We start from the raw sequence: 20,333 nt of genomic DNA, 5'->3' as shown, positions 1-20,333 counted from the left end.
GAACCGCGCGGCCACTTCGGCCGGCTATCAAGGAGAAGATCGAAGTGGAACTTCATCAGTTAACGATATTAATGTGTCACAACTAAGCACATTTTGTTCCTCTGTGGGGTTACTGGCGACAGAGAAGCAAGGGAAGCGGGAGAATAACTGACTGCCGAGAACTTTTAGGCATAGTTCTTCATAGAAGAAACAATATCTCACTCTGTATCGAAGCGTGCTCTGTTTTGAAACTTCCTGACTGGTTACAACTGTGTGTGTGACCGGAGTCCGATTCTGAACAGAGCCATTCCCAGTGCTCTTATACACAGACAGCATCCCGGTACGACGCACAATCTTTGCTCGCTGTTTCAGTTCTGCCAGTAACACTCTCCTACTGACCAAACCTCACAGACGTTTCCCTCCAAAGCGAGGAACGACCTCTACACCGTGGCCAAGCCACTTCTGCACGTTGTGCTTTCATCCATAAGTGGTGGTCGAGTGAGTTATCTACGGGAATGCCTGTGAACTTCGAGAAGTTGAAGGGAGTTACCGGAAGAACTGAAGCTGTGCGGGAGGGTCGTAAGCCGTGACTGGATAGTATCAGTCCAATACAGTTTTGATCTGTCACGAAAGTCTCTGTGTTCATAGCGTGTAGGCTCTCACGGCCGGCATCTTCATTAATTAAAACTTCCGGGCTAAGAGGCCGTAGTCGAACAGTGGAAATTCTTCCTCCTGGCGTTTCGCTGCCAACTGCGGGCAACATCTTCCGACGACCGGCAGCAGGATCGTGGAGCTCCCGTTTATATAGAGCGCGTGGAGGGCGCCACCACTCGCCACGTGCAGTCGACAGTGTAACTATCTCTGACTAACGTCATTACTCTCGATCAAAGGTAATCGACTGTCACACCGTTGGTAGAAAGTCGACCGCCATATCTTATTTAACTTTAAGCTTTCTTCTTTCCTGTTAAAATTATTGTGTGCTTATAAATCTCTGTGGCCTCTCCGTACATACGTATATAATAATCTGAAGTCTTAGTTAGCAGGCTCGTTTCATTAAATTTCATTTCATGGTCGCGAGCGATGCCGCCCTCTATGCAGTCGGTATAAACGGGACCTCCACGGTCCAGCAGCCAGTCGTTGGCTCACCTCGGAAGATGTTGCCCACAGTTGGCTACGAAAGGTCAGAAGGAAGAATTTCTACTGTTCGACCACGGTCTCATAGCCCGGAAGTTTTAATTAATGAGTCTCTGTGTTAGTCAGATACGCCTCAGGTGGTAACTGGAGTTCTCCGCAGTTGGGTATTGTGGAAAACACTGACTTCATCGCCAAAAAGATTTCCGCAAGCATCCCTTTCGATTTCCAGTAAGTGTTCGCTAGGTTTCTTTGACAAAAGCGCTTCTGACAGTTGGACATATTGGTCATTTAGAACATCTCTCAGAGACACTAAATTTAGGTTTTGTAATGCCAGGGGAAGCATACCGAGATGAAAATATAGTGGTAGTTCAATACTTGTACCAGACTGGGACTCGAACCCTGATTATCATAAATAGTCAGCTTAACCATCAGGCTATCTGATTATGCCTCCAGGGCTACTATCATTACTGTCACCGATGTTTCCACCTATTCCTAACAGAAACGATGCCATGTCACTGCATCTTAATTCGTTCTATCTCTATCGAGCCATTTGTTTCACTTTGGTGCGTTTAATTCATCTCGCAAATCGCGCGGTAGGAGCGGGAAAAAAGGCAGTAGAGGGGGTTCGTTCAAAAAAAAAAAAAAAAAAAAAAAAAGGTTGAAATGGCTGTAAGTACTAGGGGACCTAACATCTGAGGTCATGAGTCCCCTAGATTTAGAACTACTTAAACCTAACTAACCTAAAGACATCACACACATCCATGTCTGAGGCAGGATTCGAACCTGCGACCGTAGCAGCAGCGCGGTTCCGGACTGAAGCGCCTGGAACCACTCGGCCACAGCGGCCGGCGGGGTTCGTTCCCTTGTGAACGGCTATTGCACGGTATGGGAGGAGCAGTTCAACAGCTAATGCTTACACACTGATCTCGTAACTTGTAGGGTACAGCTAGCAAGTCGCATAAACGATCGACCAAACCAAAACAAGTTCACCTATGCGCTACCATAAAATCTAATACAACAAAAAAAAGAGGTAAAAAATTTAGTGCGCCGGACAAGGTTGCTTACTACAATACCGACGATGTACGAAGGGCGTGCAATAAGCAATGAAACACATTTTTTCTCGGTCAATTTCGGTTGAAAAATACTGAATTGTTATGGGACGTCGTGAAATATTCCCGCTTCAGCCCCTATGGTTTCACGAAGTTCCGATTGGTGGCGGCGCTCTATACGTAGCCTTCAAAATCACTTCTACAACGGATGTGCGTTCCAAGCAGAGAGCTGTAATTGAGTCTTTTTTGGCGGAAAACCAGTGGACCACAGATACTCATAGACACTTTGAGAAAGTCCGCAGCTACCAGATAGTGAACAAAAGCACGGTGAGTCGTTGGGCGAAGCAGCTGTCATCATCTCAATAAAGTCGCGCAAACCTGCCCGATCTCCCGCGTGTTAGCCGGCCACACACAGCTGAGACTCCTGCAATGTTGGAACGTGTGTTCACTCTCATTCGAGCTGATCAATGGATCACAATCAACTACCTCGGTGCTCAACTGGACTTCTGTTTTGGTAGTATCAGTAGTTCCAGTTGTGGTACTCACAGGTTCCTCGCCGCCTTGCAGAAGGCTATAAAAAGCAACGAAGGACCATGTGTATGGAATTACTTGCCCATTACGAGGCTGATTGTGACAATCGTTTGTCAAACATCATCAGAGGCGATGAAACAGAGTCCTCACTTCGAACCGGAAATAAAACGGCAGTCTATGGAGTGGCACCACACCACCTCTCCCCCTAAAAAAAAAAAAAAAGAGGTTAAAAGCCGCACTCTCAGCCGATAAAGTCATGACGACGGTCTTCCGGTACTCTGAAGGGGTTACTCCGTTTGATGTGATCCCTCATGGAACAACTATCAACTTAAGTGTATTGTGCTGCCTTCAGGAAATTGAAAAAACGACTTCAGTGACTCCGACGCCATAAAAATGCAAACAAATTCCTTCTCCATGACAACACAGACCTCACAAAAATCTGCGCAGCCGAGAGCAGCTCACAAAACTTCATTCGACTTTTCATCCTCGTCTGCCCTACAGTGTGCATCCCGCATCTTCGGATCTCCACCTGTCTGGCCCGATGAAGGATGCCTCCCCCGGGAAGCAGCACCTGGATGTTGGGGAAGTTATGGTTGCAGTAAGATGTTGGCTCTGACGTCGACCGGAAGATTGGTACCATGCAGGCGTACAGGCCCTTCCAGTAAGGTGTTGTCACGCGATCACATTCAATGGAGCTTACGCTGAAAAATAGGGTTTTTTAGCGAAGAGATTGGGAGATACTATGGTGTATTGGAATCCTGAGTAAAACCGACTTGCCTTCAGAAAAGAACTGTGTTGCATTACTTAGTTAACGCCCCTCGTAAAACGGACATGTCCCACGTGGAGACTGTGTGTAAGTCCCCCCACAACCTGTTCGCCAATATTTCATAAATATTCTTTGTCTTCCCTGCAATACTGACGACTCAGGAATTACTTGTATATACGTTTTCCCCTCCTCCTCTAGTCTCTTTACTGTGCGATTGCAGTAGCCAACGGATGATTTAACCCTCTCAAGCGTACTTGTTGACGAGATTTCTGCTTCCCCGTTTGCACCTTCCGACACGAATACAATGGAGCTACATGTAGTCACACGTGCCCGAATATGAAGACCTTTCCCTGCACCTAAGGCGCGTGAAGACTGTGCTGCCTTGCTATGTAGCCGAGATATAACAACGAGAATACTCTAAGTGCGCCCAGAACAAAAATATATTTTGCACATTATTTCCCGCGAACTCTATCCATGGTAGCGCCTCTGAAGCTTACGCAGTGTTTCCTAAACTGTGTTCCGTAGAAATCTGTTGTCGCGTGGAGATCACTCAATATTTCCGTCAAATTTGCGTGAGTATTTTCATACCAATGACAGCGCCAAGGAAGTCGAGTTACTGAACATTGCTTTCCAAAGTTCGTTCACCACAGAATTCAAATCAAAAACAGCTGCCAAAATGTGTAATTTAGAAGACACCATCAGTGTAGCGAAGCAACGCAAGTCATTCAATAAAGGCAAGTGCTTCAGTTCAGACGAGCGCTGTGGTGAGTGCCATCGACAGGGCATCTCAAGTCGAATCCAGATTTCTAGATTTTCTGAAGGTTTTTCACGCCGTTGTTCCCAAGTGGCATCTAATAAAATTGCCTGCCTATGGAATGTTGTCGCAGCTGTGCAACTGAGCTCTTGATTTCCTATCAGAAAGGTCGTAGATCGCGGTAATTTCCGGGTAGCCACAACGAAACTAGAGTGACATTTACGGTTCCCCAAGGAGTGTTACAAGCCAGACACAGTTCCTAGACTATATAAACGATTTAGGATGTAATGTGAGTAGCTTATTTGCGGATGACGCTACCGTTTACTGTCTACTAGCTCGTCAGAATGCCAATACGAATTTCAAAATTATTTACGCAAGATGTCTGCATGGTGCGAAAATTGGCAATTTATCCTGCACAATAAAAAGTGTGAGCTTTTCCATATTAGCACTGAAAGAAATTCAGTTAAATTTCCTTTACCCATAAATGTCTCCAATTTAAAGGTTGTAGATCCAACTAAATACCTAGGGTTTAGTATTACTAACAGCTTATATTGGAACCATGAGGCCTTTTCATTGCAAGATGATACAACACATCTAACGAGACCGCTTTCCGTCCTCTTCTGGAGTGTTGCTCCGCAGTCTGGGATCCTTACTTCCGACAAATAGGATTAACGGAGGGCTTTCAAATATTTCAAAGAAGGGCAGCTCATTTTCTATTATCGCTAAATAGGAGAGTGTGTGTCACAAGCGAGCTGAGATGGCAATTATAACACAAAGGTTTTTTTCGTTGCAGTGAGATCTTTATTCGAAACTCCAATCGCCAATTTTCTCTTCCGAATGCGAAAGCATTATGTTGACGCCCAGCTACATAGGGAGAAATGATCTTCGTGATAAAATAAGAGAAATCAGAGTTCGTACGAAAATATTTAACTGTCCATTTTTCCCGGACGCCATTCGAGAGTGGAATGCTCGAGAAATACTCGGAAAGTGGTTCTATGAATCCTCTACGAAGCATTCAAACGTGAATTGCAGAGTAGTCGTGTAGATGTAGATAACATTCAAGAAACTAAGTTAAAAAAAAGTTAGCGGCTCTACGAAATGAAAAAAGAATGACAACTCTCCCTAGCCCGCACCTAACAATAATATTTGGAAAGTCGGTACGAATACGACACCGAATAAGGCTATAGTATCAGGGATCACGCGACAACCATGCAGATGACAAACTTAACAATGAAGGAACGGCAAAGATGAGTATATGTTTGTTACATACATCTACAATTTTATTCCTATCATGATAAAACTTCGTACACTTGACGATTTCCCTCCCCCCTTCTCTGGAACCGCGCGACCGCTACGGTTGCAGGTTCGAATCCTGCCCCGGGCATTGATGTGTGTGATGTCCTTAGCTTGGTTAGGTTTAAGTAGTTCTAAGTTCTAGGGGACTGATGATCGCAGATGCTAAGTCCCCGTAGTGCTCAGAGCCATTTGAACCATTTTCCTTCCCCCCCCCCCCCCCCCCCCCAAATACCGGAAGGTCATTGTCTACCCAACCCTGTCATTTTTGTTACAAATACATTCTTTTACAGAATGTTGTGAAAACATACTACAGAAACAAACCAGGGATACCTCGATAAACGTTGTTGTTGTTGTGGTCTTCAGTCCTGAGACTGGTTTGAAGCAGCTCCCCATGCTACTCTATCCTGTGCAAGCTTCTTCATCTCCCAGTACCTACTGCAACCTACATCCTTCTGAATCTGCTTGGTGTATTCATCTCTTGGTCTCCCTCTACGATTTTTACCTTCCACGCTGCCCTCCAATTCTAAATTGGTGATCCCTTGATGCCTCAGGACATGTCCTACCAACCGATCCCTTCTTCTAGTCAAGTTGTGCCACAAACTTCTCTTCTCCCCAATTCTATTCAACACCTTCTCATTAGTTATGTGATCTACCCATCTAATCTTCAGCATTCTTCTGTAGCACCACATTTCGAAAGCTTCTATTCTCTTCTTGTCTAAACTATTTATCGTCCATGTTTCACTTCCATACATGGCTACACTCCATACAAATACTTTCAAAAACGACTTCCTAACACTAAAATCAATACTCGATGTTAACAAATTTCTCTTCTTCAGAAACGCTTTCCTTGCCATTGCCAGTCTACATTTTATATCCTCTCTACTTCGACCATCATCAGTTATTTTGCTCCCCAAATAGCAAACCTCCTTTACTACTTTAAGTGTCTCATTTCCTAATCTAATACCCTCAACATCACCCAACTTAATTCGACGGCATTCCATTATCCTCGTTTTGCTTTTGTTGGTGTTCATCTTATATCCTCCCTTCAAGACACTATCCATTCCGTTCAACTGCTCTTCCAAGTCCTTTGCCGTCTCTGACAGAATTACAATGTCATCGGCGAACCTCAAAGTTTTTATTTCTTCTCCATGGATTTTAATACCTACTCCGAATTTTTCTTTTGTTTCCTTCACTGCTTGCTCACTATACAGATTGAATCACATCGGGGAGAGGCTACAACCCTGTCTCACTCCCTTCCCAACCACTGCTTCCCTTTGATGCCCCTCAACTCTTATAACAGCCATTTGGTTTCTATACAAATCGTAAATAGCCTTTCGCTCCCTATATTTTACCCCTGCCACCTTCAGAATTTGAAAGAGTATTCCAGTTAACATTGCCAAAAGCTTGCTCTAAGTCTACAAATGCTAGAAACGTAGGTTTGCCTTTCCTTAATCTAGCTTCTAAGATAAGCCGTAGGGTCAGTATTGCCTCACGTGTTCCAATATTTCTACGGAATCCAAACTGATCTTCCCCTAGGTCGGCTTCTACTAGTTTTTCCATTCGTCTGTAAAGAATTCCCGTTAGTATTCTGGAGCCGTGACTCATTAAACTGATAGTTCGGTAATTTTCACATCTGTCAACACGTGCTTTCTTTGGGATTGGAATTATTATATTCTTCTTGAAGTCTGAGGGTATTTCGCCTGTCTCATACATCTTGCTCACCAGATGGTAGAGTTTTGTCAGGACTGGCTCTCCCAAGGCTGTCAGTAGTTCTAATGGAATGTTGTCTACTCTGGGGACCTTGTTTCGACTCAGGTCTTTCAGTGCTCTGTCAAACTCTTCACGCAGTATCTTATCTCCCATTTCATCTTCATCTACATTCTCTTCCATTTCCATAATATTGTCCTCAAGTACATCGCCCTTGTATAGATCCTCTATATTCTCCTTCGACCCTTCTGCTTTCCCTTCTTTGCTTAGAACTGGGTTTCCATCTGAGCTCTTGATATTCATACAAGTGGTTCTCTTTTCTCCAAAGGTCTCTTTAATTTGCCTGTAGGCAGTATCTATCTTACCCCTAGTGAGATAAGCCTCTACATCCTTACATTTGTCCTCTAGCCATGCCTGCTTAGCCATTTTGCACTTCCTGTCGATCTCATTTTTGAGACGTTTGTATTCCTTTTTGCCTGCTTCATTTACTGCATTTTTATATTTTCTCCTTTCATCAATTAAATTCAATATTTCTTCTGTTATCCAGGTCCCATCTCCTTTAATTCCCACCTTTTTGCAGTTTCTTCAGTTTTAATCTACAGTTCATAACCAATAGATTGTGGTCAGAGTCCACATCTGCCCCTGGAAATGTCTTACAATTTAAAACCTGGTCCCTAAATCTATGTCTTACCATTATATAATCTATCTGAAATCTGTCAGTATCTCCAGACTTCTTCCATGTATACAACCTTTTATGATTCTTGAACCAAGTGTTAGCTATGATTAAGCTGTGCTCTGTGCAAAATTCTACCAGGCGGCTTCCTCTTTCATTTCTTACCCCCAATCCATACTCACCTACTACGTAGACATTAAATAGATTAAGAGACGGTGGCCTAATGGCTGTGATAAACAGGAAATCTGGCATAAACTTTCAGTTGTCACTACTCATCCGTTACATTGCAGTTTCAGTAAATCTCAACGCTCTGCACCGATATTATTTGTTACCATTGCATCCCCATAGAATCACCCACTTAATTTCAATATATTTCACTTATTTCATACATACGGAGTGTTTTGTCGCTCCAAAACTCTAACCAAAGTTGCATGGAATCTCGGAGGACAACTACAATCACAATTTTTGCTGTGGGCTGCAAACCGCTGATAGTGGAAATTGAAAGGCAGGTATGTAAATGTGCAAGAACTGTTGTGTTACTAAAAGAAATGGATGATTAACATTGCTTTAGTTCCGATATTTCAAACGTTTTAAGAGAGGCTCCTTAGATTACCCGCTAAACACATTTTAGGTTGAAATGGGAGCATATTCTCGGAATTCTCAAAACACAATAGCTGCTTCTCTTCCAACTTCTGGCGATTTAGATTTCTCCCTCTCCTTCCCCCTCTCTTCCCCGCTCCTGCTCCCCTTCTCCCTCTCCCCATGTCTCTCTCTCTGCCTGTCCCTGGCCGACACGAAAACAACGTCAGTAGCGACATGTCTTCCGTAGACGAAATAACTACATCATCAGATCGGACTATGCGGACATACCATGCAGTGCCAAATAGACCACTAGATGTCATGAGAGGTGGACTTCTCAGTATAAACGCAGGCCGGCAGTATTGTGTGATCAGCAGAAACAGCAGAATGGGTCGGTCAGTGACTTCAAACGTGGGCTAGTCATTGGGTATAAACTGAGTAGCGAATCTATGATGGATGTCAACCCTTTTAAAGGTGCCCAGAGTCAACTGCTGGTGATGTGTTTAAGAAGCTGAATCGCAAAAGAAAAGCCACAGCTAAACCAAGACCAGCCAAATTTCATGTACTGACAGACAGGGACCGTCGAGCATTTCAGAAGGTGGTAGTGAAAAATTGTATGAAACCAGAGTGCTACCACCAATCCAGCAAGCATAGTGACTGTGTCTAGGGAGAAAAAGACTGGGTTGCAATGGTCGAGCAGATCCTCAGAAGCCACACATTTCTGTAGTCAGTACTATGCAGCGCTTGAGATGTTAATGGTGATCTTTGGTTTGTGGGGCACTCAATCACCCAGTCATCAGTGCACATACAAAGTCCCAATTCTTTTTACATGGTCCAATTTTCTGACACAGTCCAATTTTCTTACACGGTCCAATTTTCTTACACGGTCCAATTTTCTTACACGGTCCAATTTTCTTACACGGTCCAATTTAGCCACCATCAAGAATGATGATGATGATGATGATGATGATGATGATGAAAATGATGATCAAGATTAGACGAGGTCAACACAAACACCCAGACTCTGGGCAGAGAAAATCCCCAACCCAGCCGGGAATCAAACCTGGGACCCTGTGATCCAGAGGCACCAACGCTAGCCACTAGACCATGAGCTGTGGATGACGCTTGAGATGGTGAAAAGAGCAAAGCCACTAGACAGTGGATGACTGGAAACGAGAGATTTGGTGTGGTGAATCAAGATATACCCAATGGCAACCTGATGGTAGGGTTTGGGTTTGGTGAACGCTTGGAGAACGTTACATGTCATCAGGATCACTGACAATAGTGAACTAAAGGAGGTGGTGGGCCGGCCGGAGTGGCCGAGCGGTTCTAGGCGCTACAGTCCGGAACCGCGCGACCGCTAAGGTCGCAGGTTTGAATCCTGCCTCGGGCATGGATGTGTGTGATGTCCTTAGGTTAGCTAGGTTTAAGTAGTTCTAAGTTCTAGGGGACTGATGACCACAGCAGTTAAGTCCCATAGTGCTCAGAGCCATTTGAACCATTTTGAGGTGGTGGTGTTACGGTGTTGGGATGGTTTTCGTAGTTAGGGTATGGTCGTCTCATTGGGTATAAGAAAACGCTAAATGTGGAAGAGTATGAGCAAATTTTATAGCACTGTGTACCGTGTGCAGTACAACAGTTCGGAGACGTCGAGTATTTGTATTGGCGTGACAATGCACCCTGTCATAAGGCAGTACCTCTGTTTAGTTTGTGGACAGTAACATACCTAAAATGGACTGACCTGCCGAGAGTCCCCACCTGAACGCAATGGAACACCTCTGGAACTAGTTACAACGTCGACGTTCCTTTTCTTGTTTCGGCTGTTGAGGAAGACTGGGCTGTCATTTGTCCATAGCCCGTCAGACACCTCACTGAAAGTGTCCCCAATAGAGTTCAAGCCATCATAAAGGCGAAGAGTGAACACATCCCATTTTAATGTCCACCACTAGGTGTCTGGATACTTTTGATCGGATAGAGTAAAATGAGCAACCCTCCTTTACTAACATCTATAGATAATTATCGCTTAAATGTTTATGTGCACTATACATGAGAAACACTGATGGTTAATAATGAAATTCGTGATTTTCAGAAATAACTCAATGCAGCACTTATAACTTCACTTGTGGTATGTAGAAAGGAAAGTCAGCCACACAAGGTGTTTCTGTAGAAGTAGCCAAAACTGGAAGAAAAGTAATACAAAAGACTTTTCACAGAATTTCTGCAGAGGAAGAGAGTTCCACAAAAATTAAAAATGTTGGAATTATTCTACTTCCCAAAAACGAAAAGAGACGAGATAAGAAAAAAGATGAACCAATCAGCACCCTCACCTTAATGAACAGCGGATAAACAAACTATAGCAGACGGCAGAACTAAATAGACTAAATTTGAAAGAATCCTGAAAGTCAGTTTAATTAATAGTATAATAATGTTCAAACATTTCACTGAATATTGTGCAAATTTATAATGAAAGCATAGGACGAGCTGACTAGTTTTCAATTTTTTGTGTGAAAACAATTGTTGAATAGCCAGCAGAAGAGAAACAGAAGGGTAAACATGGTCTGGAGTGCTTTTGATAAACTAATTAGCGTATTTATAATTAAGCTTCCAATCTGTCAGAAATGCATAGTTTACAATCTGTGTACTGGCAGTTTTGAATTAATAGATATGTAAGACATGGACTTTTAATGCAAAAACTGAGGGTTTTAGACCTACGGAGAGATTGGGGATTACTGGGAGAGACAGGAATGGTCCAGAAATACACCGGAGTGGAAGGCGTAATTATGAATGAAATGGAAATGGCAGGACATGTACCGAGGCAAATGGACCAAAGGCGACCTCGCTAGACTCAAGGATTTAAGAAGACAGAAAGACAACCTAAGGGAAGATTGGTAAGATTTGCGGTGTCATCCCGGCTCTCCTCGCATTATTATTATTATTATTATTATTTTACACACATAATTTACTACAAATGTACGTAATAGTCACGCAAATACTCGACAGAGATTGGTCTGTTATGCTACGCAGCATTGCCGAATAAACCTTGCAGTTTCAGCCATTTACATAGGAAAATGCAACTATGAAGAGAGCGTCGCATGGGATGCATTCATACCGAATTAAAAAATTCGCTGAACCAATCAAAGCTGGATCTACACATCGTCGCAATGAGTTACCGGTATCTACATGTATATTACTTGACGATTAACCCGTCGAACGGTAAACCAGTCTCACTTGCAGAAGCAGGTTGCCTAGCTAACGACTTCTGGGGACAAAAAATTTAAAATGCTTGCATAATCTATTCATTAAGATGTATAATCTTATGTTAGAAGTTTAACACAGCAAGATAAGCTCTACAGTTAGAAACTGCGCATATTTCTCGAGGAAACGTAACTAAGGCCGCGCAAGTACCAGGACTACAGTTATCCAGTATCTGAGAATGAAATCACTTAACGCCTGCCAATAAGCTTTGCACATAATTTGAAACGCATTAAGTCATTTCTAAAGAAATCAGAAGTTTGTAGCTGCTTTACACGTGGAGTTCGATTCTGTAAATAATCGGGCTTTACTGAAAATAAAATATGGAGAAAATGTTGCTAGCGATGAATGTAGACGTCAGTCTACGGTATCGATCAATCTGTTACCAGAAATATTTTTCCTTCCACGTTCAAATTCGTTGCCTTCGCCAAGTCTCCATCAAAATGTTAGCTTCCAAGCTAACATAGACATCTGTCTACGCTACAGATCAGTATGTCACCACTATCACGATCTCAGACGGCGACGGAGGGATAGGGGAGGGGAGGGGAGCAATACTTTTGTAGATGCCACCGATTCAACGTAATGAAAAATAATCGGGCCTATCTGGAGGAAAAATTGTGCATATAAAATCCCACGCTTGCCGATAGCAGGATTTGAAGCTACGACCCCCAGTTACCTTCTAATTGCGCTGTCTCCACAGGGCCACCTGCTCAGTGGCAGCGGGAGTGTGACGTAGAGGTGAGCAGTCTGAGGACAGATAAAATCACGATTCCGACGAACTGGTGACCTCTAGAGCAGACGCCAAGTATTCGAATATCACCCGACAACAAGACGTCCCCTATGTCTTTGCAGATTGGCTGGTGTAGGCAGCACTCGAAACCAAACGAAAACAAATGCTCTCGCACGTGTATATTTCTAGCTACTTCTTGCTGATTTAACATTGGCAACAGCTTTCACTTGTTCGCTTGCACATTTTTCGAATTATCTGCCATAAGTTAAACTAGAGTGCAATAGAGGAGCCCCATTCTCCCTCCATACTGACATCTCCCTGAGACGACGGACTGACCTGTAGCGCACCGCGCACCCCTAATTTGGGTCAGGCTGGACTGTAATAATTTAGTTGTGAGTTGGCGAAGTCAACGAATGTGAATATTAAATAAATGATGTCGTAACACACTGATCTGTAGCGTAGCCTGCTGTCGATGCCAGTGCCATCTTTGAAGCACTTTTCGGTATAAAAATTATAACTGCACGGTCAATTAAGAAAACTTGTATATTAGAGAATGAACAAGTCTTCGAAGAGTATTTTTGATGCATATCGTGTACATATGCCGTGCTAAACTACGAAAATACAGGAAGGTCGCTATAGGTAACTTATAGTGAGTTAACTTCGAAGCATCATAATAACTATGACCAATAACGAAGTGATAAACAGTTTATCACCAAGCAAAGACATTAGACTATATAAGTGAAAACATCTACTTTTTCCATCGAAAGTTTCCTTAAAATCACACGAGAAACTGTAAGTAGAAGAAAAAAAAATGCTAATCCAAACGATTTTTATTTTGTAATATGTTATCCGAAAACTAACGTCAAAAAAGATAACTTTGCTTCATATACATAAAATTTTTTTTATCAGAGGCTCAACAGCCGACACGATATCTCACTTTATTGAAGTTGGCAGGTTAGATAGGGGCGGGTCCCAGGGTGATCGTGACCCCACCCCGGATATACAGGAATATTCGATATGAGTCGTCGGCTTTGACCAGTGACGTTGGAAAAATGCGACAAAACCCGTAAACAATATGGCAACTACAACACGATGTTAGTGGCAAGTTTTTCAAACGGGGTGCAGCTACAGAGCAGTCCGTCACCACAACCAGGTCTTTTTTTAGTGTCAGATTCGTTGCTTTCGCCAACTCGAAACCAAACTGCTCTTTTTCACAATCGTTGGCTTCTCCAACTAACAACATGACTGTGGATATATCCATCGAAAGGTGACACGACAGCAGCCATTAACGTCACGTCACTGGCCAAAGATGACGGCTCGTATCGAACATGCCTCTTGACTGCCCTCCCCTAATATAAAAAAAATTTAGTAAAACCGTTTATATTTTTACGTGTAGTACTTTATAAATTTGTCAGGTAACTTTCAGAGAATATCATGAAGTAAAATGAATAGTGTGAAAACCACAGTCTCAAAAACAGCATGGAATTTTAGAAATTACGAGCTATGTTTAATACGCCTTACTTGCGAGAGAGCCTGCACGCGTGGGCCCGACTGAAGGGAAGATTCCAGCCAGTAAAAGGCAGACCATTCACAGTCTAACCACGCCTGCTTACAACAACAAACGCTATACGACTCCTGAGTCCACAGGTATATCCAGGAAACCACAGGAACTTGAGTAAGGCAAATCAGATAGGGCAAGATCGTCCTAAGAAGAAAATAACGGAAAGGCTGACTTCTCTAAAGTAGGCCGACGCGACTGAAAAAAGCATTCCACTAGTTTACTCGCTCGCATAGCCACGGTCCGCAGACTTGAGTTTATCTGTATTTTGGTTAGCACTATGACTTTAATGTTGAATACTCACTACCAGTAAACGGCTAATCTTGGGCATTATGTCAGTGGCATGTTTCTATCTAACGGCTTCCAGGAGCAACATCAGTATTTCATATAATTATTGGCTTAGTTTAAAAATTTAAAATGCTGTCATAATCTACTCACTAAGAACAGTAATCTTATGTTATGTCATGTCCTTGGGTTAGTTAAGTTTAAGTAGTTCGAAGTTGTAGGGCACTGATGACCTCAGAAGTCAAGTCCCATAGTGCTCAGAGCCATTTCTGAACGAAAAGAGGAAGTTTATCGCATACATCTCGCCGTTGATGCAATTAAACTGCAGTATCAGGCATAACGTTTTCATTTGTTACTTACTTGCTACTGACTATTCGCTACACATTTTGCAGATAGTACCCACATACACTACCTAATGTACATGCAAAATTATGTCACTGGATGACACATAGCTCGGGAGCTATGATGTTTTGTACGCGGATGTTCATTTCTTTAAAGAATCGGGGTTGGGATTTACTGCTAATTTTATATCCTGTAAAATACTATGTTGACAAAGTTGCGAAGATTTGTTGCTGTTATAGTTCTTAAGTCAATTGCATAACACATGTACTTGCCGAAGTTTTCTTGGAGAATGCGCACAAGCGAGGGTGCAGGTTTCGGTTTTGAGGGAAGTGTCATAGTTTCTCCTTCTCCTTCTCCTTCTCCTTCTCCTTCTCCTCCTCCTCCTCCTCCTCCTCCTCCTCCCCCCTCGAAAAAAATATAATTTTTCCTCTGTCCACATTTACCAAGTCGCAGTTCCGAATGATTTTAATATTACTGACAACCAAATATATAAAATGTTTTAATATAACCTTAACTTGTTTACATGACTGGTTAGTATAGTGATTTTGCTTTTATTTGGTTGGGGGGGGGGGGGAGGGAGGAGGGAATGTCCGGCTTCATGATCCCGCGCCACCATTCCCCCTTAGATCCGCGCCTTTGTGCAATTTCTTGAAAATTGCACTAAAACGATGTATTAAACATTGATGTTAACAAAGTATTAGTATTATTATTATATTATAACCAGTAGTAGTAGTATTATAGGATTTAACCATTTTTTGTATTTCATTGTAATGACAATGTTAATAATCAAGGGCGCCCTTACGCGATACTCAGGGACAAGGTGGGGGGGGGGGGGATGGGGTGCGCGCCCCCATCCCCTTCGTAGCACTCGGTGGGGGGGGGGGGGGGATGTACAGTAGCTACGTTTGTTTCTTTCAAGAATATGATTTAAAAGTCCGAATCACGCAGGTTTTTAATGGGGGTCAGAACTGGAAATTTTTATAGCTATTTACAAGTCACCATTCGTCTTCCAAAAATATTATAAATAATCCATATACACAGGTCTAGCCCCCCTTTCCACCTGCAAAGTATCGTACAGGCACCCTTGTTAATAGCGTTTTATTAAAACTGTTTATATTTCAATTGCTTTTCTTACTACAATCGCATTCATCTCTGGAACGTTAAATGTTACATTCGACGAAAAGCAAACTCTCACACCACCCCCGACCCTGACACAACTGAATCCTGGTTCGCGTCTGACACTACATACACATCCGAGAGCTATAAGTGTACATTCAGAGGTGTGGATGAAGCGTGTGGTGGCATGAACAGGTAAGCAGTACACCTACAGCGCTCTCTCGGGCACTCATTCCTGTCCGTCACTGGTATGCGGTGTACTCACAAGTGTTTCTTGGGCGGTTCGGCGTAGTCGAGCTGGGCGGCGCAGGAGGCGAGCAGAGCGGCGGCCAGCAGCAGCCGCAGCGGCAGCGGCGACGCCATCGCGGCGACTGAGGCCTCGCAGCCCCAGCGGACGGCCGCGCACACGCCGCTAATTATAGACGCGGCTGGCCGCAGCCCAGCGCGCCGCACTGCCCCGACACTCGCCTGCCCGCCATTTGTTACCCGCCGCTGCTGTTCACAGTACCCGGAGAAGCACGAACACCTTTCGTGGCGAGTGGCGCGGTGCCGTTCCCACCATCTCGGCTGCAGGATGGAGCCGAAATCACCGCCGCGCTAAAGAATCGGTATAATACTCCGTCAACAACGCGACAAACAAAACTAAAAAGTTCCTGAGGTCACAAGTCATAGGATAACTGTATCCACATACACTATGTGATCAAAAGTATCCGAACACCTGGCTGCAAATGACTTACAAGTTCGTGGTGCCCTCCATCGGTAATGCTGGAATTCAATATGGTGTTAGCCCACCTTTAGCCTTGATGACAGCTTCCGCTCTCGCAGGCATGCGTTCAGTCAGGTGCTGGAAGGTTCCTTGGGGAATGGCAGCCCATTCTTCACGGAGTGGTGCACTGAAGAGAGGTATCGATGTCGGTCGGTGAGGCCTGCCACGAAGTCGGCGTTCCAAAACATCCCAAAGGTGTTCTATAGGATTCACGTCAGGACTCTGTGCAGGTCAGTCCATTACAGGGATGTTATTGTCGTGCAACCACTCCGCCACAAGCCGTGTACTATGAACAGGTGATCGTGTTGAAAGATGCAGTCGCCAACCCCGAATTGCTCTTCGACAGCAGGAAGCAAGAAGGTGCTTAAAACATCGATGTAGGCCTGTGCTGTGATAGTGCTTCGCAAAACAACAAGGGGTGCAAGCCCCCTCTGTGAAAAGCACGACCACACCATAATACCACCGCCTCCGAATTTTACTGTTGGCACTACACACGTTGGCAGATGACGTTCACCGGGCATTCGCCATACCCACACCCTGGCATCGGAACGGCACATTGTGTACCGCGATTCGTCACTCCACATAATCTTCCACAAGCTGCGACATCGTCGCGAAAAAACACAGTGACCCGTCTATGTAACAAGTTTCCTTTAATTTACGTCTATGGTCACAATCTTTTTGTTTAACAGATTACCGGTTTCGGTCTTTAATGACCATCATCAGATCTGTTTCATAAAAACAAAGTCCTAATGTACTGCAGCCATAGTGGCGTCGTCAAATGTTAAACGCATTTAACATTTGACGATGCCACTATGGCTGCAGTACCATGGACCTCTCATTCCGCAGCTGCTCACGCTAACCACGAGACCACGGCGCTCCTGAGCTCACGTTCTCCTTGATGTTGCCTATCTTTCACATGGACTACTCAGTTTGCATATTTTGCTTATTTTTTCATAGTTCCACACAACTTCTTCCTGTTGTCTCGATTGATCTGTGTTCAGTTTTTCAAGGCCTATCCACTGTGCCAACTTATAACTAAATCTGAGGGGGGTGCGATGGGGAGGTTACCTTGTTAGTAGTGGGATACGTGATAGGTTCGCCTTGAGCACCAGGCTTATAAAGTATGTGATTGTGTTCCGAGATGTGCAAAAGAAATGACTATATCCAGACATAAGGAAGGTATGGATTTGACGAGGAGTACGGTGATAGCAAAGGGAGGAGTATGTCAAGTTCTATGAATGGTACCGATATTTCTATTTCCCTAGCCACAGCCTTCAGCAGGGTGTATTTACAAAACTTCACCCATTGTCGAATGTCGTTCAACTGAGACCGTAATCATAACATTTAGTTGTAAGTACAGGGATAAAATATTTATGATGCCGGTTTTTTCCCTAGGACCATTCTGTCTATGAGTGCATGGCGTGCACGCCGGTGACATGTGGCAAGAATGATTCGCTTTTCCCGTTAACTGTAGGAGCTGTCCAAATGCAGATGCCTGTTGGAGTGTAGGAATGTAATTGACATAACCATGTTGTCCTCTAGACGGCCGAATAGCGAACTAATACTTAGTATGTGTTGGATAGCTTTCATGATAGCGTGGAAATTTGAGAAGAATCAATATGGACATGTATTCGCACTGGACCATTATTCCCTCCTATGTAACTTGTCTAGTAGACTACTTCTGCGTATTTCGCGCTTTTATTTAGTTGAGGGAATGTCGATTGTTGTGTGTGCATCTAGCAGGTGAAAGACATGTTTGCTGGTTCTCTAGATAGGAGAAAGACTTTATTTTACTTTGTAAATTGTCTTTGTAAATTTCTGCTACATCACTGACATCGGTACTCGTGAGAGGAAATATCAGTTTAATCTAGTTTTTTCGAGTTTTCACGTAAAGGTCTTTGCAGACAAGATAAGTTTATAGTTACTCAGTGGTTTTCAGCTTGCTCCACCTCGCTAAAGTTTCGAGTTTGTAGAGAAATAATTTCCAATCTATACCTTCGAAATTATGTTGCGCAAGCGATCGGTAGGATACTGCTATATGCTTGATATCGAGAAGTACGGCGAAAATGGTTTAATATTATGGAAAACCAAGCGAAAATACACGAGTTATTGAAATCCCGGACTCTGGAGATGGGTGTAGAAAAGCAAGCAAGCAAGTAGGTCCAGACCAGAAACAGTAACGCGTTTGTGCCGAGGGGAAATGAACCCAAATTGTAGAACAGTTCTGAGAATGACTTCGGTCCGCTGAGGGCACTCTGGTACCGCTTTGGGAGTGGATGACTTGTGACCATCGGCTGCGGGAAAATATCTAGTGCAGTGAGGAGTATATACAGTGCTGTCTATCTTCGCGGTATATGTCTGGTGGTCGAGACCTATACGAATGATGTAAAAGGGTCGATTTTTGTATGGCCCAGGATACAAATTGTATGTTTACTACATCGGCAGGGTACACAATGATATATTGCTGGGTTGGAGATCGGTTTCACACTCTAATATTTAACCTCCTGTCCTTAGTGGCAGAGCAGTGTAATTCTGTAAGAGTCTTTCCATATTTGACGATCTGTAGGCCACTTTGCAAGGTTTAATTGCCAGTGCAATATGGTGATCTGTGCAAAATAGCTTTTTGCCACTTAAAGTCTCGTCTGCAGAAAGAAAAAAAGAAAGGCGGATGGTACTTCCACACCGGTGGCATCAGTAATTCGGTGGGTAAATTCAGTAAGAACCAATCCTAATGCTCCATTCAGTCCACAAGACATCCCTAGTGCTGGGACGTCGGAGCCTCTAAATAGCGGTGAGAACGTTTGCGTTTCAGAGATGTTTGTTGGAAGCAAGACTTAATGATTTCCAGGAAGGGTAACACGTGATGGACGGGGTGTCACGTTAGCACCATCAAGAGGAATTCATTCAGCATTATTCTGCACTATTTTCGTAAACAGGTTCTGTTAGGACAAGAATTTCCATGTAGACAAGCTGAGACATCATAAAAGCTCTTACAAAAGCGACCGTTAACTATTTCTGGGATATACAATTTTCAAGAGGTCGACTTGGCTCTTATTTTACATAGCCATGTGACATCAGTATAGCATTGAGAACCTTTTAGATGGTGAGTAGCCAAGCAGACATTTCGCGGCGATGCATCAGCCATGCCTGCATGACTAGTTGCGTCTCGCATGTCCTTTTAGGATCGCGACGGAGGCAAAACGGTCAAATAGATTTCTACAGTGCGATCTGTAACGTCGGCAATGGTAAACACTCGTGTCCAGAGGTGTTTCGTGTATGGGACTGGTGTGAGCACACCTTTGTGTTCTGTGACGTCAGTATAATACTGTGAACCTTTTAGCCACTATGCAAACATCTCTCTCGGCACTAAACCCGCACCACAGCCATGCGTCATCGTGTCGGCAACAGCGCCTAGGTGAACACGTATTTTCGACAGGAATTTTTCAGTTATCAAGTATGAAAGGGATGTCTCCACCTCATGCTTGCATGACCTGAATGGACACCTGTGCATGGCATGGTAACGACTGTGGTTTGCCCCGGCGTTGACATGTGCACGCGCTCTTGGAGCTCTGATACATTGATCGTAGTTTGAAAGCATTTTTATGCGCAAAAAGTGTTTATGCTCTACATTATTTCTGGCTGTTTAAGCATGTTGGCAGAGTATTATATATTCCTTATTTCAGTGATTTACTAGTAGTTTGCAGGTCTGCACATCAGTGTACAGCATTATTTAAGTGATCTACGAGTAGTTTGCAGGTCTGTATGCTTTGTACTCCATTATTTTGACAATTTAAGAGTTGATTTTGTGTCTGGACA

At 43.6% G+C, this 20,333-nt stretch overlaps 1 protein-coding gene across 3 annotated transcripts in view; it reads right to left on the bottom strand.

Annotated features, from left to right (window-relative positions):
• Positions 1 to 16,122, bottom strand: part of LOC126262734 (voltage-dependent calcium channel subunit alpha-2/delta-3-like) — a 374,776-nt gene extending 358,654 nt beyond the window's left edge. For all 3 annotated transcript variants that reach the window (XM_049959539.1, XM_049959541.1, XM_049959538.1), the window contains exon 1: positions 16,017 to 16,122. In XM_049959539.1, coding sequence (XP_049815496.1) covers positions 16,017 to 16,114 — 98 coding nt within the window. In that variant the 5' untranslated portion in view covers positions 16,115 to 16,122. The remainder of the gene's footprint in view (positions 1 to 16,016) is intronic.
• Between the last annotated feature and the right edge of the window lie 4,211 nt (positions 16,123 to 20,333).

This window comes from Schistocerca nitens, chromosome 6, assembly GCF_023898315.1.
Source record: "Schistocerca nitens isolate TAMUIC-IGC-003100 chromosome 6, iqSchNite1.1, whole genome shotgun sequence".
NCBI classification, from domain to species: Eukaryota; Metazoa; Arthropoda; class Insecta; order Orthoptera; family Acrididae; genus Schistocerca; species Schistocerca nitens.
This window is presented reverse-complemented; position numbering and strand designations above follow the sequence as displayed.